Here is a 27,571-nt window from a genome sequence, read left to right on the forward strand (position 1 = left end):
GCGACTGGTGGCCCCGCACCACTGGGTGGCAGTGTGGTCACAGCCTGCGGAGCGACTGGCGGCCCCGCACCACTGGGTGGCAGTGTGGTCACAGCCTGCGGAGTGACTGGCAGCCCCGCACCACTGGGTGGCAGTGTGGTCACAGCCCGCTGAGTGACTGGCGGCCCCGCACCACTGAGTGGCAGTGTGGTTGCGGCCCCGCACCACTGGGTGGCAGCGTGGTCACAGCCTGCGGAGCAACTGGCAGCCCCGCACCACTGGGTGACAGTGTGGTCACAGCCCGCGGAGCGACTGGCGGCCCCGCACCACTGGGTGGCAGTGTGGTCACAGCCTGCGGAGTGACTGGCAGCCCCGCACCACTGGGTGGCAGTGTGGTCACAGCCCGCTGAGTGACTGGCGGCCCCGCACCACTGAGTGGCAGTGTGGTTGCGGCCCCGCACCACTGGGTGGCAGCGTGGTCACAGCCTGCGGAGCAACTGGCAGCCCCGCACCACTGGGTGACAGTGTGGTCACAGCCCGCGGAGCGACTGGCGGCCCCGCACCACTGGGTGGCAGTGTGGTCACAGCCTGCGGAGCAACTGGCAGCCCCGCACCACTGGGTGGCAGTGTGGTCACAGCCCGCGGAGTGACTGGCGGCCCCGCACCACTGGGTGGCAGTGTGGTCACAGCCTGTGGAGCGACTGGCGGCCCCGCACCACTGGGTGGCAGTGTGGTCACAGCCCGCTGAGTGACTGGCGGCCCCGCACCGCTGGGTGGCAGTGTGGTCGCGGCCCCGCACCACTGGGTGGCAGCGTGGTCACAGCCCGCGGAGCGACTGGCGGCCCCGCCCCGCACCACTGGGTGGCAGTGTGGCCACAGCCTGCGGAGCAACTGACGGCCCCGCACCACTGGGTGGCAGTGTGGTCACAGCCCGCGGAGCGACTGGCGGCCCTGCCCCGCACCACTGGGTGGCAGTGTGGTCACAGCCTGCGGAGCGACTGGCGGCCCCGCACCACTGGGTGGCAGTGTGGTCACAGCCCGCGGAGCGACTGGCGGCCCCGCACCACTGGGTGGCAGTGTGGTCGCGGTCCCGCACCACTGGGTGGCAGCGTGGTCACAGCCCGCGGAGCGACTGGCGGCCCCGCCCCGCACCACTGGGTGGCAGTGCGGTCACAGCCTGCGGAGCGACTGGCGGCCCCGCACCACTGGGTGGCAGTGTGGTCACAGCCCGCGGAGTGACTGGCGGCCCCACCCCGCACCACTGGGTGGATGTGTGGTCACAGCCCGCGGAGTGACTGGCAGCCCCGCACCACTGGGTGGCAGCGTGGTCGCAGCCCACGGAGCGACTGGCGGCCCCGCACCACTGGGTGGCAGTGTGGTCGCGGCCCCGCACCACTGGGTGGCAGTGCTGTACACAAACCAACGCAGGTGCAGTTTAAAAGGTTCATATCACCTTGTTTTTCAATGAGTTTTTAAAGGCTGTTCTCACTACTTGATGGTACAAGGACTAGGTAGGGGACACAGATTTAAGGTTTTGGGCGAGAGATACAGGGGGGTGTGAGGAAAAACTTTTTTTCGCAGCGAGTGGTGAGGACCTGGAACTCGCTGCCGACGGAAGTGGTGGAAGTGGAGACACTCAATGTTTTCAAGGGGAGACTGGATAGGCCCTTGAGGGAAATAAACTTGCAGGGCTACGGGGATAGAGCGGGGGAATGGGACTGACTGGATTGCTCTACAGAGAGTCGGCATGGACTCGATGGGCCAAATGGCCGCCTCCTGTGCCGTTAGGACTCTGAATGGCCTCTTGTTTTAAAGTCCTGAGGACAATGCTGCACCCTCACTCAGTGCTGGTCTGTGTCCGGCAGGTCTCCTGAGGGCATGGCTTGTCTGCGAGACTCTAACTTTCCGCGTTCTCTGCCAATCTCAGACTGGGGCGCTCGCCGTGTGACGACTCAAGTGGGGGAGGGTTGCGGAGGCCCCCGCCAGAGAGTTCCAGGCACCTGAAGGTCCAGTTGACATTTGTCCCCCTCGTCTAAAGATGCCAATTTATCGGGGTACAGTTCAACAGTGGGCACTCTTCATCTGCCAGCTTGGCAGGACGTGTCAGCAGGTCCTTCGACCACGAGGGCATCGCAACAGAGCCTTCCTGGGCTCAGTCAGTGTCCACACACCTACACGGCTGGGGTGACGGGAAAGCAGGAATTCTGGCCTCGATTTCTCGCCTAACCCGGGCACATCGAAGCCAGTAGTACCGAACCAAATCTCGCTCCCTAAGCTGAGCGCAGCTAGCTGGGCACAGACTGGGGGACAAACCTGTGATGTCCCAGGCCTGGATGGTTCCATTCCACACCACGTGTTGCTTTTACCCTCGTGAGCCTCCAGAAAGCACAGGTCAACTGTCGATTAGTAAAAGTTACTGTTGTTTCAGAATGATGTCTCAGTGAAGACGGATGGCGGGTGTCCAAGCACAAACTTTAAGCTGCGTTTACATTAAAACTCACAGTGTAACTGGACCAGGCCGAGCCGGGAGATGATGAGCAGAGGGTCACGGGGAGGCCGAGTCTGTTCAATGCTCCGGGTGCATTCATGGACCTCCTTGGTACCTAGACCATGTTTTGCTGCCTCACTGGCTGTCAGTCCAGGGGCGATTGGGGGAGGCAGCACTTTGCAGACCTGGACTGGATGTGAGAGGAGGTCCCGTTCCGTGGCTCTTGGTCCCGGTCTGTGGCTCCCGGTCCCGGTCCGTGGCTCCCGGTCCCGGTCCGTGGCTCCCGGTCCCGTCCCGGTCCGTGGCTCTTGGTCCCGTCCTGGTCCCGGTCCCGGTCTGTGGCTCCCGGTCACGCCCCGGTCCGTGGCTCCCGGTCCCGGTCTGTGGCTCCCGGTCACGTCCCGGTCCGTGGCTCCTGGTTCTGGGCACAGCTGGTTTATTGATGGTGGGTCTCGGGTGTTGTGCTGATCTCTCTCTCTCTCCCGGTCTCTCAGCAATCCCCCTCACCGCGTACGGACCAATGGCGGCGGCTGCAGCAGCGGCAGTGGTTCGCGGGACAGGTAAGAAAACGCAGCAGAGCTGCACTCGCCCCCTCCTCGCCCTCGCACTCACTTCCTCCTCGCCCTCACTCCCTCCTCGCCCTCGCACTCACTCCCTCCTCGCCTCGCACTCACTCCCTCCTCACCCTCGCACTCACTCCCTCCTCGCACTCACTCCCTCCTCGCCCTCGCACTCACTCCCTCCTCGCCTCGCACTCACTCCCTCCTCACCCTCGCACTCACTCCCTCCTCGCACTCACTCCCTCCTCGCCCTCGCACTCACTCCCTCCTCGCCCTCGCACTCACTCCCTCCTCGCCCTCGCACTCGCTCCCTCCTCGCACCCCCACTCGCTCCCGCCTCGCACTCGCTCCCTCCTCGCCTCGCACTCGCTCCCTCCTCGCCTCGCACTCGCTCCCTCCTCGCCTCGCACTCGCTCCCTCCTCGCCTCGCCCTCGCTCCCTCTCCGGAATCACCCTCGCTGCGGAATCACTCCAGAATCACCCTTGGTCCAGAATCACCCTCGATCCGCACTCACTCCAGAATCACCCTCGATCCGCACTCGCTCCGGAGGGAGGTAATCGGAACCCAGCGATTTCCTCTCTGTTACCAGTATCAGGGGCACTCCCGGCTTGGGGGAGGGGAGAGGGTGGGGGATCTGGGGTCAGTCAGTAAATGGTCAGTGTGCAGGGGTCAGTAAATGGTCAGTGATGGTCAGTGTGCAGGGGTCTGTCAGTCAATGGTCAGTGTGCAGGGGTCAGTCAGTCAGTGATGGTCAGTGTGCAGGGGTCAGTTGGTCAATGGTCAGTGTGCAGGGGTCAGTCAGTCAGTGATGGTAGTGTGCAGGGGTCAGATGGTCAATGGTCAGTGTGCAGGGGTCAGTCGGTCAGTGATGGTCAGTGTTCAGGGGTCAGTCGGTCAATGATGGTCAGTGTGCAGGGGTCAGTCAATGATGGTCAGTGTGCAGGGGTCAGTCAATGATGGTCAGTGTTCAGGGATCAGTCAATGATGGTCAGTGTTCAGGGGTCAGTAATGGTCAGTGTGCAGGGGTCAGTCGGTCAGTGATGGCCAGTGTTCAGGGGTCAGTCGGTCAATGATGGTCAGTGTGCAGGGGTCAGTCAATGATGGTCAGTGTTCAGGGATCAGTCAATGATGGTCAGTGTTCAGGGGTCAGTAATGGCCAGTGTTCAGGGGTCAGTCGGTCAATGATGGTCAGTGTGCAGGGGTCAGTCAATGATGGTCAGTGTGCAGGGGTCAGTCAATGATGGTCAGTGTTCAGGGGTCAGTCAATGATGGTCAGTGTTCAGGGATCAGTCAATGATGGTCAGTGTGCAGGGGTCAGTCGGTCAGTGATGGCCAGTGTTCAGGGGTCAGTGATGGCCAGTGTGCAGGGGTCAGTCGGTCAGTAATGGTCAGTGTGCAGGGGTCAGTCGGTCAGTGATGGCCAGTGTTCAGGGGTCAGTCGGTCAATGATGGTCAGTGTATATGAGCTGCATTGGTCAGCCCGCTGATGCACCTGTGCGTTTTTGGTAGGTTCTACCCCAACCCGCACCGGAGGCTTCCTCGGCACTACCAGCCCAGGCCCCATGGCAGACCTGTACGGGGCGGCTAACCAGGACTCCGGGGTCAGCAGTTACATCAGTGCGGCCAGCCCTGCCCCAAGCACTGGATTCGGCCACAGTCTAGGGGTAAGTGTCGTCCTGCTCATCGGAACTACCCGGCCCTACCACCAGATGTCACTGTCCATAGCAAGCCGTGGGAGACCAATAGGCAAATCATCTGGCCCACCAGGAAAGTGTGACTAATACCCCAGTTATCATCAATTTTAAGTGCGTTGCTGAGGGCAGTTGTGACGGTTTACGCCTGCATTGATTCTAACGCGGCTCTGAGGCCTTGTGCAGCCTGTCTCCCCTCTGATCCTCACTGGGCCCTTTGCTCCATGGGCCTCTAGGTCGAGCCCCGTTAGGGCCCATCTGGCTGTGGGAGGTTGGCTAAGCTGGGATTCCGCGCTGTTTGGGTTCCTGCCCTCCAGGGGAAGGCAGCAATGGGAATGCTATCAGACAGCCCTGGGTTATCCAGCCTCCAGACAGCAAGTGTGAAGGGGCCCATTTAAAAAAAAATCCCATGGCTTTTCCGTTCCCTTGGGGAAGTGTCTGGACCCTACTTGGGAACGGAGTACAAAAGGATGACTGAAATCGGCACCTGTGTGTGGGGAGTCCTGGGCACGGACCTGCATCTTGTCTCTTGTGTTAGGAAGTGGTTGAGGGTGAGGGTGACCCCCGGCCAGGCACCGTCCTGCTTGGGGTTGTGGCCTTTGACAGCAGCAGGAGGTCAGAGAATGACGGGGATTCAATCTGTGAGGCAAGGGATGAAGTGGGTGTCTGGCAGACCTGGTGCCATTTTCAACAAGAAGGGTGGGGCAGGGGGGAGAGGAGGGTGTCGGGTCCCCCCATTACCCGTGGGTTCCTGTGAGGGGAGTCGGGGTAATTCTACCCCATCCCTGGAAAATAGTTCAGTCACTGGCTAAGGTGGTTTCAGGGATCAGTCCCCCTCAGGCAAGGGCAGGTGGGGGGTGAAGTGACGACTCTTTCGAACCCTGCCCCTTGCCCATGATTCCCACTAGCAAAGCAAGCGGCAGTTTTTATGATTCTTTTTATAATCCATGTCCTTTAGGGAAGGAAACCTGCCGTCCTTCCCTGGTCTGGCCTATATGTGACTCCAGTCCCACTCCAACATGGTTGACTATTAACTGCCCCTGAAGTGACCGAGCAAGTCGCTCAGTTGTATCAAAACCGCTACCAGCGGTTCCAGGAGAAGATCCATCACCACCATCTTCTCGGGGCAATAAATGCCGGCCTTGCCAGCGACGCCCACATCCCGAGAATTAATTCAATAAATAAGAACATCCCTTTTGCATCTGCCCCATGGTGTGCAGCATGCGCCTGGAGAGGATGTTTTGAGCTTGAGTTTAAAAACTGCTGATTACAGCGAGACAACGGTGGGACCTGTTGGGAATGATGAGGAAAGACAGAAAGCGCTTGCATTTCAACAGCGCCTTTTAATGGTCTCAGGACGTCCCAAAGCGCTTCACAGCCAATGAAGTAGTTTTGAAGTGCAGTCACTGTTGTAACCTAGGAAACGTGATGAATTGAAAATGGTGAACTACAGCTGCTTTTTACATTGGGTTTCACTGGGCCCTCACCAATCTGGCAGGTTTACGGTGGTGTAACTGGCAGAACCCCGAGACCCTTCCCCCGCCCCCCCACAATCGGGAGCTGCCAGGGCTAATTTTATTTTTTTTAATTCTTACGGCTTGAGGCAGGATGGTTCAGTGTGATTATTTTATTACCCCTGTGGTGTCCCAATATGTTAAGTGATCCCAGTGATGGCCCAGGTCGCACTGGCCTCTGTCTGAGTCTCTGCTCACCCTCCCACTTCTCTGCTCTGTTTCAGGGTCCTTTGATTGCGACAGCTTTCACAAACGGTTACCACTAAAGCAGAGGCCCGAAAATCTGAAAAAGGAAGTAAGTTATTAAATACCGTGGTTCCGGGCTGGTGCGTGGGTGTATTGTATATGAATTATGATTTACTACTTTTGTTTTGTAACCAGCTTAGCTTGCTGTAATAGCCAGAGGCCATTATGTTTTTTTTAAAATTCGTTCACGAGATGTGGGCGTCGCTGGCAAGGCCGGCATTTATCGCCCAAATGGGAGGTCCCAGGTTTCGATCCCCAGTCCGTGCCGAGTCAGCTGCTCTTAGTCAGGGTCGTGGTGGGGCTCTACAATTGGCCTCAGTACCCGTGAGCTGGGAAGAGAAAGACACAAAGGTAGGCGGCATTGTAAGCAGTGAAGATGAAAGCATAAAATTACAAAGAGATATTGATAGATTTAAGTGAATGGGCAAAACTGTGGCAAATGGATTTGAGTGTAGGAAAATGTGAGGTCATCCACTTTGGACCTAAAAAGGATAGAACAGGGGCCTAGAAATTCAGTTGGTTGCGCCAGCCGTTAGCGCCTTAGGAGGAGTAGATTCCGGGCGCGAGGCGGCTTGCGCCCGGGCGAAGCGCGAACTGCGCCTCGCCCCAACTTCACTAGAGATTTAGCGGCGGCGCAAAGTCTTTGCGCGCACTCAGCTGCGCGCGCAGATCATGACGTCATTTCCTCGTGCAACGCCCTTTGTGCGCCCCCAACCGGAACTTCAGTCGCGCCGCCCCATTGTGCGCCTGGCGCCCCTAGCGACTGTGAAGTGGAACGGTGCTCAGCCGATGCAGGGCGCGGGGGGCGCAAATTAAAGGGCACTCATCCTGCAATATAAAACGCTGCCATTTTGCAGCACACCTTCTTGCGAAACGGATCTTTGGAGAGAGACCAAGGTAGATAGCTTACTGCTTTGGCCCAACACTCGGACAGGTACTTCTGGCTTCAGGCCACAGATTTCAAAAAGTTTTTGCCTTCATTGACATCTCATTGTTTGCCAGCATATTATGGGGGCTGCAATGGGTGTAAACGCTGGCTTTCTCAATTACATCCAAAGGGCTCAGAGACGCCATGAGAGACTGGCAGCCCTGGCTAGACGGAGAGGGGGCAACAGGCGTCGGCAAAGGAGGCTTTACCCACCCAGGGTATACCGCCAGCAGTTCTCCTATCTCCAGATGTCTGAGGAGCAGTGTGTTCGGAGGCTGCGATTCAGAAGGGACGTCGTCAGAGAGATCTGCCAGCTGCTTGCCGGTGATCTGCAGCCACAGCTGAGGTGCAGGACGTCTCTGCCGGTGGCAGTGAAGGTGACGGTGGCTCTCAACTTTTATGCCACCGGCTCCTTCCAAGCCGCTACGACATTGCCAACATCTCCCAGTTCGCCGTGCATTGCTGCATCCGCCAGGTGACCAATGCCCTTTTCAAAAGGAGACGTCAGTTCATCTCCTTCTCCATGGCCCTTGCCAAGCAGCAACAGCGTGCAATGGGCTTTGCAGCATTCGCGGGCTTCCCCATGGTGCAGGGCGCCATTGACTGTACGCATGTGGCTTTGCGGGCACCTCTGGAGAATGCCGAGGATTACCGCAACCGGAAGGGCTACCATTCGCTGAACGTACAGCTGGTGTGTGACCACAGGCAGCTCATCCTAGCTGTCAATGCCCGCTTTCCAGGCAGCAGCCACGATGCCTTCATCCTCCGACAGACTTCTGTGGCAGACATGTTCCAGGCCCAGCCTCACCCACGAGGATGGCTTATCGGGGACAAAGGCTATCCTTTGTGTACCTGGCTGATGACCCCGCTCCGTGCGCCCAGCACCCCTGCTGAAGAGCGATACAACGAGAGCCATCAATCGACCAGGAACATCATCGAACAAACAATCGGCGTCCTGAAGCAACGGTTCCGCTGTCTCGATCGTTCCGGGGGAGCACTGCAGTATTCGCCGGAGCGAGTCTCCCATTTCGTCGCCGTTTGCTGCATGCTGCACAACCTGGCTATCCGCAGGACTCAGCCACTGCCACCACACATTGGAGGACCACCTGAGGAGGAGGAGGAGGAGGACCAGCACAGGAGGGAGGCACAAAGTGCAAGGGCCACCCGTCGCCGGCTTATTGAACGTTGGTTCTAGGCCCCCTCTCAGGGACTGGCTTGTGCCAATGTCAGCAGATGAATGTAGCCGCTCCACAAGCCCTCCGCCGAGCAGGGCAACCAGTATTTAACCAAAAAACCATGCACACTGCAATTTAACAACAAAAATTTATTGAAAACCTCTGCCCTTCCCACATTACATGCTCATGTGGAGAAGTCCCCTCCAAAAACACAAAAATACCAGTCTCGGCCTTACAAAAAGAAAGAAAGACATCAGTCTCGGCCTTACACAAATAAAGATAGACACCAGTCTCGGCCTTACACCCAAACAACTGCACAAGTGTCGGCCTTCCAACAAGCACCAGGCATTTGTGCATACCTCTACTTTTTGCCCTGCGAGGGCAATGCCTTGCGCATCCTTGCCTGGCCCCTGCCCGCCCTGCTGCTCCTCCTCAATGGGAGCCCAGTGGCTGCAGCAAGGCTGGGGGAAGGCTGCTGAGGGGCAGATGGCGAGACGGCAGATGCCCTTGGGGGTCGGCCTGCACCAGCTCTGGCCTTGGAGTGGCCGGCTGCTGACTGCTCCAACTGTGGCTGGGCGGCAGCAGTCTGTCCAGCAGCTCGTGGCAGCTGCAATGGCGGAGTGGCAGTGTCGGCTGCAGGAATGGTGGCAACCTGGCAGATCGCAGGTGCTCGCTGGTCGCCTGACACATTGGCACTCGCACGGGCCAGCAGTGCAGCATGCGCAGCAACCAGCTGAAGGACAGATTGCTGGGCTGCTGCTGCGCGGCGAGTGCCCTGGCGAGGCCTGGCTGATCCAGCGAGGGTGGCAGCAGTTAGTGCCCGTGTGGCCCTGGTCTGTGTCCGCAATACACCAGCCAGTGAATGGACGGCACGACTGAGCACTTGGCTAGAAGCCGACTGTGCTGCCGCGATGTCCTGCAGACTCCTGGCCTGTGCTGCCGCGATGTCCTGCAGACTCCTGGCCTGTGCTGCATTGATGTCCTGCACACTCCTGGCCTGTGCTGCATTGAATTGTTCCAGACTCCTGGCCTGTGCTGCACTGAATTGTTGCAGACTCCTGGCCTGTGCTGACCCGAATTCCTGCACACTCCTTGCCAGTGACTCTATGGAGTCAGGCATCCTTGCCACTGCAGCCATGAGCTCAGTGTGCCTGTGCTCAGCCTGGACGGCCATTTCCTCTAGGAGGCGCACCTCCTCTGCGCTCACCGTCGCAGGACTGGAGGCCGCACTCACCCTCTGGGGAGAAGTCCGCCGAGCTTCCCCACCCCTCCCGCGTTGCTGCAGGCTGCTGGGCCCTGGAGCTTCACTCTCCTCCAACCCTTCCCCCCGGCTCCCCTCCAGGGAAGACGTGTCCCCTACATCGGCATGGGCTGGCGCGGCTGAGGGTGGCACTGATGGGCCGGCTTCCTCTTCCTCCTCCTCGTCTTCCGAAGGGCTGACAGTGGCAGCTTGAGGGCCCGCCTCCTCACCTGGCGATTCACCATCTGAAAGCAGGAAGGCACAAGAGTAGCTTTAGAGTGAGGACAGGGCGGCAGCGAGGGAGGCATGAGTGGTGCCATTCACCGCATTGGTCGGACAGTGGCAAAGGATGCTGATCTGATGCGCAAGTGGAACGAGAGAGGTCCAAAAGGTCATGCCCTTACCATTGGTGCCCAGAACAGGGTCGGCATCTCCACTGGCGACGGGGCCAATCAGCCGGCCTCCCATAATGCGCTCCACACGCTGGTCGAGGTCGGAGAGCTCTTTGATGTCAGGACGGCCTCCCCCGGTCTCAGTTTGGTTGCGCCGGTTGTGCGCAACCTTGGCCTGCAAGAGAAAGGACGGCCTCTAAGTACAGTGTGTAGCCCTGATCTTGTCTGCACTGCCTCCCATGTTCGAATAGCTTGTACAGTGTGTAGCCCTGATCTTGTCTGCACTGCCTCCCATGGTCGAATAGCTTGTACAGTGTGTAGCCCTGATCTTGTCTGCACTGCCTCCCATGGTCGAATAGCTTGGACAGTGTGTAGCCCTGATCTGGTCTGCACTGCCTCCCATGGTCGAATAGCTTGGACAGTGTGTAAAGTGCTGAATGTGCAAGTGATTTTCATGCCAGTCCCATAGCTGCTGGATGAGGGCTGGCTATTAGGGCTTTCAGGTCCCTTTGCCCATAATGTGAGGTGCACATGCAAGGATGAGGAGGACACTGGAAAGGGTACTCACACTGACAACCCGAGTGAGGTCGTTGAACTTCTTGCGGCATTGCACAGCAGTCCTGGCAACCACGCTGTTGGAAGAGACCCTGTTGGACACCTCCCTCCAGGCTTTCCGGTAGGCGCTGGGCAGCGGCCTCTTGCCACCTTCTGGGTACAAAACATGGCGCCTGCGCTCCACTCCGCCAACCAGCACCCTCAGGTCACCGTCGCTGAAGCGCTGCGCTCTCTCCCTGGCCTTCTCCATAGTCCTGGGCGTTGTACAGGTGAAGCTGAAGTGGTCAGGCCTAGGTTGATGGCTGCAGTGTGCAGGGTGTGGCAGGCAAACAAATCGACCCTCCCCCTTTAAGAGCTGACCGGCGCCAGAGTGTCTGCCGTCAATCAAAAACTCGCCGCACCTGCGCTGCGCCCGGCCTCGGTGGTATCGCTCAGCACCGCCGGCTTAGCGCCTAAAGATAGTCGTGCATCGCCTGTTTTAGCGCAGCAGCAACCTCTTGGGGCGTTGCAACTGAATATCAGCGAAGGGGGAGCGACTTTGCGCCGGGCGCAAACTTTAGCGGCCGCCCGACTTTACCGCCCCAAAAGTGGCTATACTGAATTTCTAGGCCAGGGTACTTTCTAAATGGCGAAAAGCTAAAAACAGTGGAGGTCCAAAGAGACTTGGGGGGTCCTTAAAATCATGGACAGGTACAGAAAATAATCAAAAAAGCTAATGTAATGCTGGCCTTTATATCGAGAGGGTTAGAATACAAGGGGGTAGAAGTTATGCTGCAGCTATACAAAACCCTGGTTAGACCACACCTGGAGTACTGTGAGCAGTTCTGGGCACCACACCTTGGAGGGATTGCAGCGTAGGTTTACCAGAATGATACCCGGGCTTCAAGGGTTAAGTTACGAGGAGAGATTACACAAATTAGGGTTGTATTCCCTGGAATTTAGGAGTTTAAGGGGTGATCTGATTGAAGTTTTCAAGATATTAAGGGGAACAGCTAATGTTACCCCACTGTTCAAAAAAGGTGGTAGAGAGAAAATGGGTAGTGGGGAAAATGCTAGAGTCCATTATAAAAGATGTAATAGCAGAGCACTTGGAAAACAGGTTGGACAAAGTCAACATGGATTTACAAAAGGTAAATCGTGCTTGACTAATCTACTGGAATTTTTTGAGGATGTAACGGGTAAAATAGATAAGGGAGAACCAGTGGATGTGGTGTATTTGGACATTCAAAAGGCTTTCGATAAGGTCCCGCATAAGAGATTAGCGTGTAAAGTTAAGGCACATGGGATTGGGGGCAAGGTATTGACTTGGATAGAGAACTGGTTGGCAGACAGAAAGCAAAGAGTTGGAATAACGGCTCCTTTTCCGAGTGGCAGGCAGTGACTAGTGGGGTACCGCAGGGATCGGTCCTTGGACCCCAGCTATTCACAATATATATTAATGATCTGGATGAGGGAACTAGATGTAATATCTCCCAAGTTTGCAGACGACACAAAGCTGGGTGGGCGTGTGTGCTGTGAGGAGGATGCCAAGAAACTCCAGTATGATTTGGACAGGTGATTGGGCAGAAGCATTGCAGATGCAATATAACGTGGATAAATGCGAGGTTATCCGCTTTGGTGTCAAAAACAAGAAGGCAGATTATTATCTGAATGGCAATAGATTGGGAGAAGGGGAAGTGCAACGAGACCTGGGCGTCCTTGTGCACCAGTCGCTGAAGGTAAGCATGCAGGTGCAGCAGGCGGTTAAGAAGGCAAATGGTATGTTGGCCTTCGTAGCGTGAGGGTTCGAGTACAGGAACAAGGATGTCTTGCTGCAGTTGTACAGGGCCTTGGTGAGACCACATCTTGAGTATTGTGTGCAGTTTTGGTCGCCTTACCTGAGGAAGGATGTTCTTGCCATAGAAGGAGTTCAGCGAAGATTCACCAGGCTGATACCTGGGATGGCAGGAATGATGTATGAGGAGAGATTGGGTCGATTGGGCTTGTACTCGCTGGAGTTTAGAAGAATGAAAGGTGATCTCATTGAAACTTATAAAATTCTGACAGGACTGGACAGACTAGATGCTGGAAGGATGTTCCCGATGGTCGGGGAGTCCAGAACCAGGGGTCACAGTCTAAGGATAAGGGGTAAGCCATTTAGGACAGAGATGAGGAGGAATTTCTTCACCCAGAGAGTGGTGAACCTGTGGAATTCTCTGCCACAGAAGGCGGTGGAGGCCAGTTCATTAAATATATTAAAGAGTTGGATATATTTCTTAAGGCTAAAGGGATCAAGGGGCATGGGGAGAAGGCAGGGACCGGGTACTGAATTTGGATGATCAGCCATGATCGCATTGAATGGCGGAGCAGGCTCGACGGGCCGAATGGCCTACTGCTGCTCCTATCTCCTATGTTTCTATGTCCCTGCGATACATGCCCCCCTCCCCCCCCCCCGGCCCCTGTCCCCGCGCCTAATCTCACTGCCAGTTGGGTCACTGAGCCTGGGTCACAGTGAGATTTCTTTCTGCTTTGTTTCCAAAGCAATTTATGTTTAAAAAGCTCAACGATATCTCTCCGAGGGAGCCGCGATACTTGCAGGTTACGAAGTGGTTTGAGTTGCTGCTCCATAGCACACGAGGGAGTCTCGGAACGGAGCTCTCCCAGGGCGAGTCGACTTCCCAACCCCGGCTGTAGCCCGGCACCTGCTGGATAGCGGCAGAGAAAACCAGAGCTCGGGAAAACACAGAGGTTGCAGTTTGTACTTCGAAGGCTGCAAGCTGGTGGTTGTTGTTGTGGTGTTTGGGTGGAGGTTTTATTCCTGATAATGCCAACAATCTCCGTTTCTCTTCCCTCCAGGGCCCCAGCCTGTCAGCAAGAGGAGGGGGAAGCATGGGTTTTGGTGGAGCTCAGGCGACTTTTTAATAATTTTACTGCACACACTGACTTACTACCACAAACTCAACTCCGACCACCCGACCCCACCAACTGAAGAGAACATCTCACTCCTTCACTAACATTTAAAGTTTACGCTTCTTTGTTTATCCTGATTTTTTTTTTTGTTTAATTTATTTTTATTTTATTACTTTTTTTTTTAGCTTAATGATCGATGAGTTTTAAGCCGTGTCTTTTTTTGTTGTTGTTGCTTATTTGAAAGTGCTTAGATGCATTCATTTTAAAATGAGAGTTTTGTGATTGTATTAGAAAATTTTGCTAAGGACATTTTGCTTCATATTTTTTTTGACCATTTTTTTTTGCCAGATCTTGTTTTTAATGAGTAAGAGCTAAAGAGGGTAATGTAAAACACTCCTGAAGAAAATGGAATCTTGTCTAAATACAATTTATTTTGATATTCTTTGTAAATGTCATCTATTAACACTGAATTCCAGTTATCATGGAACAAAAAAACAACATCTGCAGGACAAAAATGTATATTTTGGTAAAAAAAAACACTATGAATCATAAAAGTATTTTTTTCTGAAATTGGATAAAACGTTTCTGTAAAATATGTAAATAGAACAAGCTGGATTTGTATTTGCCTTCTGCACAAAAGGTTCTTTTTTGAGTATGGTAGTATTTTTTTTGAGAAAAGGGTAGGCCCGAGGCCCCTACACAGCCTGAGACTTAGCAATACTGTAGTTGACCTTTGACTTCCTAGCAGATTCTGTAGTTGACATCGTACGGGGCTAATTTACTGTAGAATTGCGTTTTTTTTCTCTGACTTCTCATTTAAATGAAGGACATTGGTAAGAAATGAACGGTACCTCAAGAGGTCATGAAGCTGCTAAACAAAAATATAAAATCCACACATACACTACATATCTATAAAGGTTGTGTAGGCCGGGCCTGGCCTCCATTTTTGACCCTAGTTTGAGAAAGAATGGTTGTTGCTATAGCTGCCGCTGTTTTACCTCAGCTGGTCACTTCCACAAAGCTGTCAACTCTCCCAGTTTTTAGTAGTAACCTTAGTGCTCGTACGTGCTTAGTTTTTGTTTATTTTAAACTCTTTGTAAACAGCCTGCACTTCCAATTCAGTAGCAACGTGCATCTTAACTGACCTTACTCACCGTGCATAATGTAATGTGGAAATCGATGCCTTCTCGGCAGTAGGCACGAGAAGAAAGAGGAGCTTCCTGAGCATGAGCAGTAGAGCCAAGTCAAGTCAAGTCAAGTCATACCACCATTTACTGTGAAGGGCAAACTTGCACGTGGTGGGGGGGGTGGGGGGGTGGGGGCGCGGTGTGGTAGGACTTGGAGGGGGGGCGACCTTTACTACGATTTAAGTTTTTCTTTTAATCCCCCCCAAAGCCCCCCACCCTCCTGAACCAAATTGTCTCTGGGCCGTCGAGCTGTACCCGAGCACCCGCTGGTAACCAGCATAAAGCGATGTTGGCAGAAGGTTGCGGGGAGCCCCAGCCGCCCGGTCAGCGAACGCAGCGCGATCCTTCGGGTCCTGGCGGAGGAGGGGGGCCCCCATGAGCAGGGGGGCTCCCCCGAGCAGGAGCAAGTAAAGAGCTTGTACAACGAACGCCAGAACCTTTTGTTTTAAAAGACGAGAAAATGAAGTTGACCTGAGAAAGAGGCTTCTCCTCACCTCCCCCCGCGGGTTTAACGACACCTTTTAATATATGACATAATCACAGACGGAAAGAGTCGCATTGAATTATTGTAAAATACTTTTTTAATTAATGTGTTTTGGAGGGAGGGAGAAAAAAAAAAATGAAAGACCCAGGAATTGATTTTTTAAAGAAGATTAAGGCCAGTTTAGCGCTTACAGTGAAAAGAAAATAGCAAAACAGAAAACTGTTTTTAAAAAAAGAAAAAGATTTTTAGGGCATTAAATGCTGCGATTCTCTGTCAGTTTATTCCAGGGGCATTTACTTGTCCCATGTCAGTGGAGAGACTGACAGGTCTGTGGAGAGTTGCTAGCTTTGCTCTTGATTTAAAAAAAAACACTACTGGAAATGCAAACTCTTGTTTGTGACAGCAATAAATGCTATTTTGTGAAAGTGCATCAAGGGGAGCAATTATATTTTTTGTTTAAATTGTTTTTTTTCTCTTCTAGATGAAGCGGTGTTTGGTAAATAATGTCTTGCTCCCCCAATGCATTGTACTGCCAGGCAGAGGTTTTTGCTTTTTAATCCTTTTTACGTTTCTGTCTATTTTTTTTTGCCAGTAAGTTATTGCAATCTGAGAAATGTCATCTCTGGCTCTGTAACCCTTTTTCAGATTTCATTTAAAATTCCTAATAAATTATTTGAAACTTTCCATGCGTGTCTCCCTCTCTTGTCCTCCCTCTCTCAATTCTTTTAGTCTGTGGTGTGGTCTCCTCAAAAAACAGCAGGCTGGCTGCAACTTTCTGGAAACTATTCTCCCCTCACGCTGCTCCCCTCCCCGGAGCAGCACTAACATCGAACGACTGCTGAATGACAACACTTGTAACATTCACAAATGTGCTGAATCTCAGGGCTTGCTGCTGCTACTGAGCGACATCTCACTATTTGTTAGACTTGATGCTACATGCTTGTTTGTTGACAGTTGTTTGTGATTCACCAGTGGAGTTACCTGACTTAATTTATTCCTAAACAGGTCATTATTTTGAGTTGAAGAAGCTGATTTTATTTTCTGTTTTCTTTCCGTCCCCGTCCCCCTCCCTTGAGGCCATGTTGAGCGGACAGTCAGTGCTCTTGCTGGACGTGCAGTTCAACAGTTTGCCGGACAGTAGTTCGGCCCAGTGGTCATTATTCACCTGTGAGGGCCGGCAGGTTATCCGACTATGGAGGCCTTCACAGCCGGGCCCTGCCTGGTCCTCACCCAGTGTCCACTTGTGCGCTTCCAACTAGGGGGGTCACCAGACAGCAATCAGGATCAGGCAGGGGCGCCGAGCCACGGCCAATAGGCATCCCAGCTGTCACAACCCCCAAGAGCTCAGCATCCCTGCCCCCCACCCCCAATCCCATTGGAACAAGAAGCCACCATGAGTAGAGCGGCACCCAGCCTTCTCCTAGTGTTGGGTAGTTTTTAATGGTTCTTGGTGCCCAGGGCCCCATGAATTTTTAATTCGGGTCTGGGAGCGGGAGCAGTGGCTGAATTCTTGCTCCCTAGCCCGGAATTGCTGAGGCCTATTTCACAGTCAGCCAACTTGGCACAAGGCAAGCCTGGGATCTTTCTGGCCTATATGACTTGAAATCTGTGAATCCTCATCTTTAACCCTTAGACTACTGGCCACACTGAGGAATCTTTTTGTGCAAAAGTTTTCATCTGATGTTGAAACAAACTGCTGCTTGAAAGCTTCTCCGGGTAGATGGAAAAATTACATTTGTTTTTTCCAAATAGGGTTCGCGCTCCCCACAATCACTGCAAGCCTCCTTCTCCGATCTGTGGATCAGGCCATTCTGCTCCATGCCATGTTTCTTGGCAAAAGGTAGGCACAGTTTTAAGAACCGCTCCCAGTCAGAGGTCCTGATACTGGATAACACACTCCAGGACTTGCTTACATAATCTAGGGAGTACTGAGGGAGTGCTGCATGGTCAGAGGTGCCATCTTTGAAATGAGATGTCAAACCGATCTGTTCAGACAGATGTAAAACATCCCATGGCAGTTTTTTTTTGAAGAGTTGGGGAGTTCTGATTTCTGGCCAACATTTAATCCTCAACACCACCAAAAACCCATTACTTGCACCAGCACCCCCAAACCCCAGGAGCCTCCTCTCTTTCACCGTCTCCCGCAACCAGTCTTCCCAGACTATACAACCATTATCCCCTCCCCTATCTCATCTAGTTATACCTCGAGGACCCTCTTCTCCACAGTACTGCCATATCCCGCAGTCTACTGTACTCCCAAACTTGAAAAGGAAAAATTCGCAGGGCTATGGGGAAAGAGCACAGGACTGGGACTAATTGGACAGCTCTTTCAAAGAGCCACCACGCCAGCCAATTTGCACACAGTAAAAGTGATTATTTTAATGTGCCAATTAAGCTCTTCGAAAAGAAATGGGTAAATATCTGATATATGAGATCAGACTGAAGTTATGGGGATAAATACAGGCAGAAATAATCTATTGAACTCGGGTTCCTGTGTTGCGAGAGGCTCAAAGAAAGGTCATTTGGAGAGCAACCAATCGGGGTTAAATCGTGAAGATGACTCGATGTTCTGCTGTTTTGGTCAGCAGACTTTGTGGATCAGGGAATATTGCAGATCTCCCTCGGGATTAAATAACGAGGTGAAGTCCCTGCTGGTAGAAGATGCACATGAAATGGTCAAAATCAGTGAGAAATGTTCGCCTCGGAGCAGCAGCGCGTGCTGCTAACTGCCAGATTAGCCGTCCCTCGCTGCTGTTTCAAGGACTTTGCTCTCTTAAGTGATAATATTTTGTTTAAATTCTGATAATTTTTAGAATGGAAAAATCAACATGTTTTGCTAAACTCCCACGTCACTCGATGAGCAGGGTAAGCAAGATTTCCCTATGAGCAAACCTCATACCTCATCCATGAGTATCTTGTGGACTCTCAGAACATAAGAAATAGGAGCAGGAGTAGGCCCTTCGAGCCTGCTCCACCATTCAATGAGATCATGGCTGATCTTCTGCCTGAATTCCATTCACCGGCCCTATCGCCATATCCCTTGATGCCCTTACTAGTCAGAAATCTGTCGACTTCTGATTTGAATATACCCAATGAGCCTCCACAGCCCTCTGGGGTAGAGAATTCCAAAGATTCACCACCCTCTGTGTGAAGAAATTTCTTCTCACTTCATTTATCCTGAGGCTGTGGCCCCTGGTGTTAGACTCCCCAGCCAAGGGAAACATTCTCCCAGCATCCACCCTATCCAACCCTGTAATAATTTTGCATGCTTCAATGAGATCCCCTCTCATTCTTCTGAATTCAAGAGAATACAGGCCTAGTTTACTCAATCTCTTCTCGTACGACAGTCCCGCCATCCCAGGAATCAATCTTGTGAACCTTTGTTGCACTCCCTCTATGGCAAGTATATCCTTCCTTAGGTAAGGAGACCAAAATTGTACACAGCACTCCAGGTGTGGTCTCACTTAGGCCCTATATAATTGGAGTAAGACTTCTTTACTCCTGTACTCAAATCCTCTTGTAATGAAGGTCAGCATACCATTTGCCTTCCTAATGGCTTGCTGTACCTGCACATTCACTTTCAGTGACTCATGTACAAGGACACCCAGGTCCCTTTGAGCATCTGCATTCCCCAATCTTTCACCTTTTAGGAAATACTCTGCCGTTCTGTTTTTTCTGCCGAAGTGGCTAACTTCACATTTATCCACATTATAATCCATCTGCCATGTTCTCGCCCACTCACTGAGCCTGTCGAGATCCCCTTAAAGCCTCTTCACATCCTCTTCGCAACTGACATTGCCACCTAGCTTTGTGTCATCAGCAAATTTGGAAATGTTACATTTAGTCCCCTCATCCAAATCAGTAATCCAACGTCCCTAATTCCTATGACCGTGATTCCATTTAATCCCCCACAGCTGGTTTCCCCGCACAGGACATGTCCTTGATAGCGACAAGGGAACGTATAACCAAAAGGAACTCTGCAGAAATTAGATAAAGAAGCCAATGGAAAAGTAGCTTCAAATTGCACCATCAAGTTTCAAAGAAGCCATGTCACTGAGCTAACCCTAAAGTTAGACGACGACAACAAGGTAGAGAGATTCAACACCATCGTGTCAAGTTACCCGCCACAAAAATTCTGATAATTTTTAGAATGGAAAATCAATATGTTTTGCTAAACTCACAAGTCCCAAGTCACTCGCTGAACAGGGTAAGCAGGATTTGCCTGTTTCACTAAGGCTGGCTTTTCTTTTACAAAGAAAGAACTTACACTTACATAATTAAAATAGTTGGCAAAATAATTTATTGGAAGACATCGAGCTAATGTTACACCATGTTATTTCGAGGCCATAGAAGCATACAAGTAACGCCAGCTGAGTTTTCACATAAAGAAAGACTTGCATTTATATAGCATCTTTCATGACCTCAGGATGTCCCAAAGGGCTTTACAACCACTACTTTTGAAGTGTAGTCACTGCTGTAATGTGGGGAAACGCGGCAGCCAAACTGCACAAGATTCCACAAATGAGATAATGACCACATAAACCTAGTTTTTTTTTTAGTGATGTTGATTGAGGGATAAATATTGGGGAGAACTTCCCTGCTCCTCTTCAAATAGTGCCATAGGATCTTTTACATCCACCTGAGAGGGCAGACAGGGCCTCAGTTTAACATCTCACCTGAAAGATGGCAGCTCTGACAGTGCAGCACTCTCTCAGTACTGCACTGGAGTGTCAGCCTGGGTTACACCCTCAAAGTCTCTGGAGTGGGGCTTGAACCCATGGCCGTCTGACTCTGAGGTGAGTGTGCTCCCAGCTGAGCAATGGCCGACAAGTTTATGTTATTTTAGGTCAACTATGCCTCCTCACTAAACAAGTGCTCATTTAATTATGGACCAGTTAAGGAATGCACCCCATAAAGACAATCAACATGGCGGGGGGCTTACTATGGGCTGGCCAACAGGATTGATCCCATCTTTGTGGAGTGGGTGGCCAAGGGCCGGGAAATCAGACAGGGATCCATTTGCTGGATCCCTGCTACATTCATGAGAGATTCATTGGAATGTGTTAACGAGGGGAAATGACCCCTCGTGTGATTCAGGCTGGGATTATGCTGTGCACTCTGCTCAGTGCTCACCCATCTGGAGTGGAACATAAACGAAAGGTTCATGTGTGTAGTAGGTCTTAAAAATTCAGAGAGCTTTTTGGGGATTTTTTTTTCTTTTGAAGCATTTATATGAGTTCAGCAGAACAGGAAAGATCCTAAACGATAAGGGGATTCCAAAAGTGGCTCTGAGAATGTGAACTTTCACTGCAGCTCAAGCAGTCACAAGGCATCTCGCTGCAAGATACAGAGTTCAGTGCAGGCTGATTCTGAAGTGTCCTAGATACAATATTTCATGGTTGAAGTAGAACAAGATGAAAGAAGGCATGCCAGGGAGATCAGCTGGCACCAGATTCAGACTGCAGCAACCATTACGCCAACAACCATGTCTGTAGGCCCTGAGATGCCCGCCTGGCAGTAACCAAGAGCAACAGCTTGCCCAGGCTCTCCACAGATTCGCAGGGAAGCAGTTGCAGAACTCACGCTAATAGCCCAGGACACGGGTGGGATACCAGGGTGACCTCTACCTGTGGAACAGTGCCCCAGTAATGGGCACATGGGTGGGATACCAGGGTGACCTCTACCTGTGGAACAGTGCCCCAGTAATGGGCACATGGGTGGGATACCAGGGTGACCTCTGTGGTAAACCACTGTTAACCTGTACATGCCTGTGTGGTAAACCACTGTTAACCCTGTACAAGTCCAGGCATGTCTCAGCCCCTGGCTCCACCCCTAAGCCTGGGTATAAAGGTGACTCACCACCCTTCCCCCGGGAGCTCTTAGGATGGATTCACTAGCAGAGGCATGCTCTAGTTCTTAGTCAATAAAAGCCTACTTCATTTAAGTCCATCCCGTAGTCTTTGGTATTGTTGATAGCGCATCAATTTTATTGACTAATTTTCAACATGGAGCAAATCTTGAAGCCGGAACGTTTAGACCTGGATCCTCAAGCAGCAGATGCAGCCAATAACTTTGAACACTGGCTGAGCTGTTTCGAAGCCTTCCTGGAGGCCTCCAGCACTACTGTCACTACAGATGACGCGAAACGGCTTGTCTTGAACTCACGGGTGAGCCACCGAGTCTACTCGATCATCCGAGACGCCACTACTTACGCGGCCGCCATCGCGACGCTAAAGGAACAATACGTGAGGCCTGTTAACGAGGTCTACGCCAGACACCACCTGGCTACCCGAAAACAGCGCCCCGGGGAATCGGGCGCTGAATATTTACTGGCACTGAGAGTCCTCGGCTGGGACTGTAATTGCAAAGCGGTGACGGCCAAGGAATGCACAGAAGACCTGATCCGAGACGCCTACGTAGCCAGCATCAGGTCCAACTATACTCGGCAGAGGCTGCTGGAACAGAGGGGGCTCGACCTGCAGAAGACGGTGGCCCTCGCTAACTCGTTAGACGTGGCCCTCCAGAACATGGACGCCTACCCCCCTGACCGGATGGCCACGTGGATGCCACGGGAGCAGCCATCTTGGGACCCGGTAAGGCCACAAGCCGCCAGCAGCCCAACTACAGCTGCAATGACCAGAGGCCAGGAATGCTACTTCTGCGGCCAGGCCAAGCACCCCAGACAGCAATGCCCAGCAAAGGACGCGACCTGCTCCAAATGCGGCAAGAAAGGCCACTACGCGAGAGTGTGCAAGGCGAAATCGACCCCCAATTCCAGCAGCGCCGCGTGTGAACCGTACAGGCCGCCATTTTGGACCCCACCAACTACGTGTGAGCCGTGCGGGCCGCCATTTTGGACACCATCAGCCGAGGGGGAGCCACCATCTTGGGCACCATCTCGGGACCAGGCCCTCGGCGCGGGCGAATACTACAGCGACCCACCGACCTCGACGATGGCCTCCATCACCCTGGACCAATCTAGGCCCCACCAACTAGCCAGGTCCATGATGAACGTAAAGGTAAATGGCCATGCCACAAATTGCCTTTTCGACTGCGGAAGCACGGAGAGCTTCATCCACCCCGACACGGTGCGACGCTACTCCCTATCGGTTATGCGCACACGCCACCAGGTCTTTATGGCCTCAAAGTCCCATACGGCGGACGTCGGCGGCTACTGTGTAGCGACTCTGACAGTGAACGGCGTGGAGTACAGAGAGTTTACATTCCTCGTCCTGCCACAGCTCTGCGCTCCCGTACTGCTAGGATTAGACTTCCAGTGCCATCTGGAGAGCGTCACGATGGCATATGGCGGGCCCCTGCCCCCACTTACAGTCTGCAGCCAGTAGAATTTAAACACGGCGCCGCGCAAAGTATGCAGCCTGTCCACCCTGAAGGTCAAACCCCCCCCGTTGTTCGCTAACCTCGCCAAAGACTGCAAGCCAATTGCTACTAAAAGCAGGCGGTACAGTGCCGGGGATAGGAGCTTTATTAAATCAGAAGTACAAAGACTCCTGAGGGAAGGGATTATCGAGGGCAGCACCAGCCCATGGCGAGCCCAAGTGGTGGTAGTAAAGACCGGCGAAAAACAGCGCCTGGTTATTGATTACAGCCAGACTATCAATCGATACACGCAATTAGACGCATACCCACTTCCCCGCATATCTGACATGGTCAACCAGATAGCACAATACCGGGTATTCTCGACGATTGATCTGAAGTCGGCATACCACCAGCTCCCCATCAGGCCTGAGGACCGCCAGTACACGGCCTTCGAGGCTGACGGTCGCCTCTACCACTTCCTCCGAGTCCCCTTCGGCGTCACCAATGGGGTCTCGGTCTTCCAAAGGGAGATGGACCGGATGGTTGACCAGAACGCGCTGCAGGCCACCTTCCCCTATCTAGACAACGTCACCATCTGCGGCCATGACCGGCAGGACCACGACGCCAACGTAGAAAAATTCCTCCATACGGCCCAACGGCTGAATCTGACATACAACAGAGAAAAATGTATGTTCCGCACCGCGCGCCTCGCTATTCTTGGCTGCGTGGTGGAAAACGGAGTCATCGGCCCCGACCCCGACCGAATGCGCCCCCTCCTGGAACTAACCCCCCCCCCCCACTGCCTAAAGGCCCTGAAGAGATGCCTAGGGTTCTCCTCTTACTACGCCCAGTGGGTGCCCAACTATGCGGACAAAGCCCGGCCCCTCATCAAGTCAACCTCCTTCCCCCTGACGGCAGAGGCCCGTGCGGCCTTCACCCTCATAAAAGAGGACATTGCGAAGGCCACAATGCACGCAGTGGATGAGTCCATCCCTTTCCAAGTGGAGAGCGATGCATCCGACTTCGCCCTAGCCGTAACCCTTAACCAGGCGGGGAGACCCGTGGCCTTCTTTTCACGGACCCTCCAGGGCCCCGAAATTCGACACTCCTCAGTCGAGAAGGAGGCCCAGGCGATAGTGGAGGCTGTACAGCACTGGAGACATTACCTGGCCGGTAAACGTTTCACCCTGCTCACTGACCAACGGCCAGTAGCATTTATGTTTAACAACAGACAAAGGGGGAAAATCAAAAATGATAAGATATTGCGGTGGAGGATCGAGTTATCCACCTACAACTACGATATCTTATACCGGTCCGGGAAACTTAATGAGCACCCAGACGCCCTATCCCGTGGGACATGTGCCAACGCACAAGTCGATAGGCTACGGACCCTCCACAATGATCTCTGCCACCCGGGGGTCACCAGGTTCTTCCACTTTACTAAAGCTCGCAACCTGCCTTACTCCATCGAGGAGGTCAGGACCATGACCAGGAACTGCCAGGTCTGCGCCGAATGCAAACCGCATTTTTATAGGCCAGACAGGGCACACCTGATTAAAGCCACCCACCCCTTCGAACGTCTCAGCGTCGATTTCAAGGGGCCCCTTCCCTCCTCTGACCGCAACACGTACTTCCTCAATATTATTGACGAGTACTCCCGTTTCCCCTTCGCCATCCCCTGCCCGGACATGACCAGCGCCACAGTCATCAGGTGCCTCCACGACCTGTTCGCCATATTTGGCTTCCCCAATTACATCCACAGCGACAGGGGCTCGTCGTTCATGAGCGACGAGCTGCGCCAGTACCTGCTCGAGAAGGGCATAGCCACGAGCAGGACTACCAGCTACAACCCCCGGGGTAACGGACAGGTAGAGAGGGAGAACGCAACGGTGTGGAAAACCGCCATGCTCGCCCTAAAATCCAAGGGCCTCCCAATCTCCCGCTGGCAAGATGTCCTCCCCGATGCGCTCCACTCCATACGATCACTGCTCTGTACTGCCACAAACGCCACCCCTCACGAGAAGATGTTCGTCTTCCCCAGGAAATCCACCTCGGGGACATCACTACCGCCATGGCTGACGTCTCCGGGACCCGTCCTGCTCAGGAAACACGTGAGGAGCCATAAGATGGACCCCCTGGTCGAAAAGGTTCACCTCCTCCACGCCAACCCACAGTACGCCTACGTGGCGTATCCTGACGGGCGGGAGGACACAGTCTCAATTCGAGACCTCGCACCCTCAGGTACCACCTGAAACACCATCGATCACCATCCACTACCTCCACCCACCACCACTACCCACGACGCACCACCGGGGTGTCTACCACGAACTGACGACATGCCGGTGCCATCCCTACCCCGAGAGGACGACACGCCAGTGCTCCGTCCCACGCGAGAAGCGGCCGCGGGCAAAGAACCGCCGCAACCGGCACCACGAAGATCATTACGGTAGACAAGACCCCCGGAGAGACTTTCGTATACGAACTTTTGAAACACTTCACCCCGCCGGACTTTTTTTAAACGAGGGGTGAATGTGGTAAACCACTGTTAACCTGTACATGCCTGTGTGGTAAACCACTGTTAACCCTGTACAAGTCCAGGCATGTCTCAGCCCCTGGCTCCACCCCTAAGCCTGGGTATAAAGGTGACTCACCACCCTTCCCCCGGGAGCTCTTAGGATGGATTCACTAGCAGAGGCATGCTCTAGTTCTTAGTCAATAAAAGCCTACTTCATTTAAGTCCATCTCGTAGTCTTTGGTATTGTTGATAGCGCATCAACCTCTACCTGTGGAACAGTGCCCCAGTAATGGGCACATGGATGGGATACCAGGGTGACCTCTACCTGTGGAACAGTGCCCCAGTAATAGGCACATGGGTGGGATACCAGGGTGACCTCTACCTGTGGAACAGTGCCCCAGTAATGGGCACATGGATGGGATACCAGGGTGACCTCTACCTGTGGAACAGTGCCCCAGTAATAGGCACATGGGTGGGATACCAGGGTGACCTCTACCTGTGGAACAGTGCCCCAGTAATAGGCACACAGGTGGGATACCAGGGTGACCTCTACCTGTGGAACTGTGCCCCAGTGAGAGAGTCAGTGTCTTCAGCAGAGGAGGGAATGAGGGGGGATGGGGGGGGGGGGGTGGTGGGAGGCAGTGGGGAGAAACCATTTTTTAAAAAGGAAGGTAATAACACAGAATTGTGCCTTGTGAAAAGTGCTGATATTTTAGATGCAGTGAAAGACTTTAATCCCACTCAATCTATAGAATATGATAAGGTAGAGTTGTTGTGTGAACATAAACATGTGTTTTCATGGGTGGTGAGTCCAAAAAAAAAACAAATTATATTAATGCGTAGCAAAATGTGTTGGCATTACATTATGATCACTGCTGGATTGGTCTTGCTGACTCTTTCAAATGCCAGAATGTAAAACTAGTGGAAAGTTCTGACATTTTCACATGGGAATGAATGGGCTGTTGCTCTTTAATGAAAGATTCTTCTTAAAGTTTACACTGTGACATATAACCGCGCAGCTCCGCCGTAGTTTTCACCACTCCCGTAGGTGCTGGGGTACAGATCCACATACACCAGTCAACTCCTGTGCCTCCATGTGGTGAGCCTAGGCCGAGTTTTGGCTATTTGACTATGGGGGGTGTCACAGTCAAGCCCATTCCTGTCCTCACCTGTGGAGTTTCTGGTAGGAGCAGCTTGAAGCAGTCAGGAGCAGCTGGTATTCTCCTGCCTAGCCCAGTGAAGCTGAGGCCAAAAGTGTTAACCCTCCCCCCCGCCCGCCCCCCGCCATAGTCTTACCCCAGCAGAGACAAAGAACAGTGGCAAATGGAATTTAACCCTGAAAAGTGTGAGGTGATGCATTTTGGGAGGACTAACAAGGCAAGGGAATACACAATGAATGGTAGGACTCTAGGAAGGACAGAGGATCAGAGGGACCTTGGTGTGCATGTACATAGATCCCTGAAGGCAGCAGGACAGGTAGATAAGGTGGTTAAAAAGGCATATGGGATATTTGTCTTCATTAGCCGAGGCATAGAATATAAGAGCAGGGCGGTTATGATGGAGCTGTACAAAATGCTAGTTAGGCCACAGCTGGAATACTGTGTGCAGTTCTGGTCACCACACTATAGGAGGGATGTGATTGCATTGGAGAGGGTGCAGAGGAGATTCACCAGGATATTACCTGGGCTGGAGCGCTTCAGCTATGAAGAGAGACTGGACAGGCTGAGGTTGTTTTCCTTAGAACAGAGAAGGCTGAGGGGGGACCTGATTGAGGTGTATAAAATTATGAGGGGCATAGATAGGGTAGATAGAAAGGAACTTTTCCCCTTAGTAGAGGGGTCAATAACCAGGGGTCATAGTTTCAAGGTAAGGGGCAGGAGGTTTAGAGGGGATTTGAGGAAAAACTTTTTCACCCAGAGGGTGGTTGGAATCTGGAACTCACTGCCTGAAAGGGTGGTAGAGGCAGGAACCCTCACAACATTCAAGAAGCATTTAGATGAGCACTTGAAACGCCATAGCATACAAGGCTACAGGCCAAGTGCTGGAAAATGGGATTAGAATAGACAGGGCTTGATGGCCGGCGCGGACACGATGGGCCGAAGGGCCTCTTTCTGTGCTGTATAACTCTATGACTCTAAGAACTGAAGCTGTGACAGCCTGGCCTGTACTAACTTAGTCACACGCTGCTCAGCCAAGTGAGCCAATGGGTGAGCTCACTGTACAATCAACAGGAACATTTGTCTTTATCTAATCCTTGTTATTTGGCCCCGTGGCATAATCCGGGAACCAAAGCTCATTATTTATCAAGGCTAACCATACTTATAAAAAGCACAGAGTGAACATTTGGACAAACATCACATCCAGGACGGAATGCAGAAAATAATGATGTTCTCGCTGCTTGTTGTGG

General features: G+C 52.8%; 1 protein-coding gene across 6 annotated transcripts in view; it reads left to right on the forward strand.

Moving 5' to 3' along the window:
• Positions 1-16,013, forward strand: part of msi1b (musashi RNA binding protein 1b) — a 141,393-nt gene extending 125,380 nt beyond the window's left edge. For 5 of the 6 annotated variants that reach the window (XM_085961860.1, XM_085961862.1, XM_085961865.1 and 2 more), the window contains 4 exons: positions 2,962-3,027; positions 4,538-4,692; positions 6,458-6,528; positions 13,605-16,013. In XM_085961860.1, coding sequence (XP_085817986.1) covers positions 2,962-3,027; positions 4,538-4,692; positions 6,458-6,499 — 263 coding nt within the window. In that variant the 3' untranslated portion in view covers positions 6,500-6,528; positions 13,605-16,013. The remainder of the gene's footprint in view (positions 1-2,961; positions 3,028-4,537; positions 4,693-6,457; positions 6,529-13,604) is intronic. The other variant, XM_085961861.1, reaches the window with a different exon arrangement.
• The last annotated feature ends 11,558 nt before the right edge of the window (positions 16,014-27,571 follow it).

This window comes from Somniosus microcephalus, chromosome 19 (genome assembly GCF_052327205.1).
Source record: "Somniosus microcephalus isolate GS21.2 chromosome 19, FLI_Smic_1.0, whole genome shotgun sequence".
Lineage (NCBI taxonomy): Eukaryota > Metazoa > Chordata > Chondrichthyes > Squaliformes > Somniosidae > Somniosus > Somniosus microcephalus.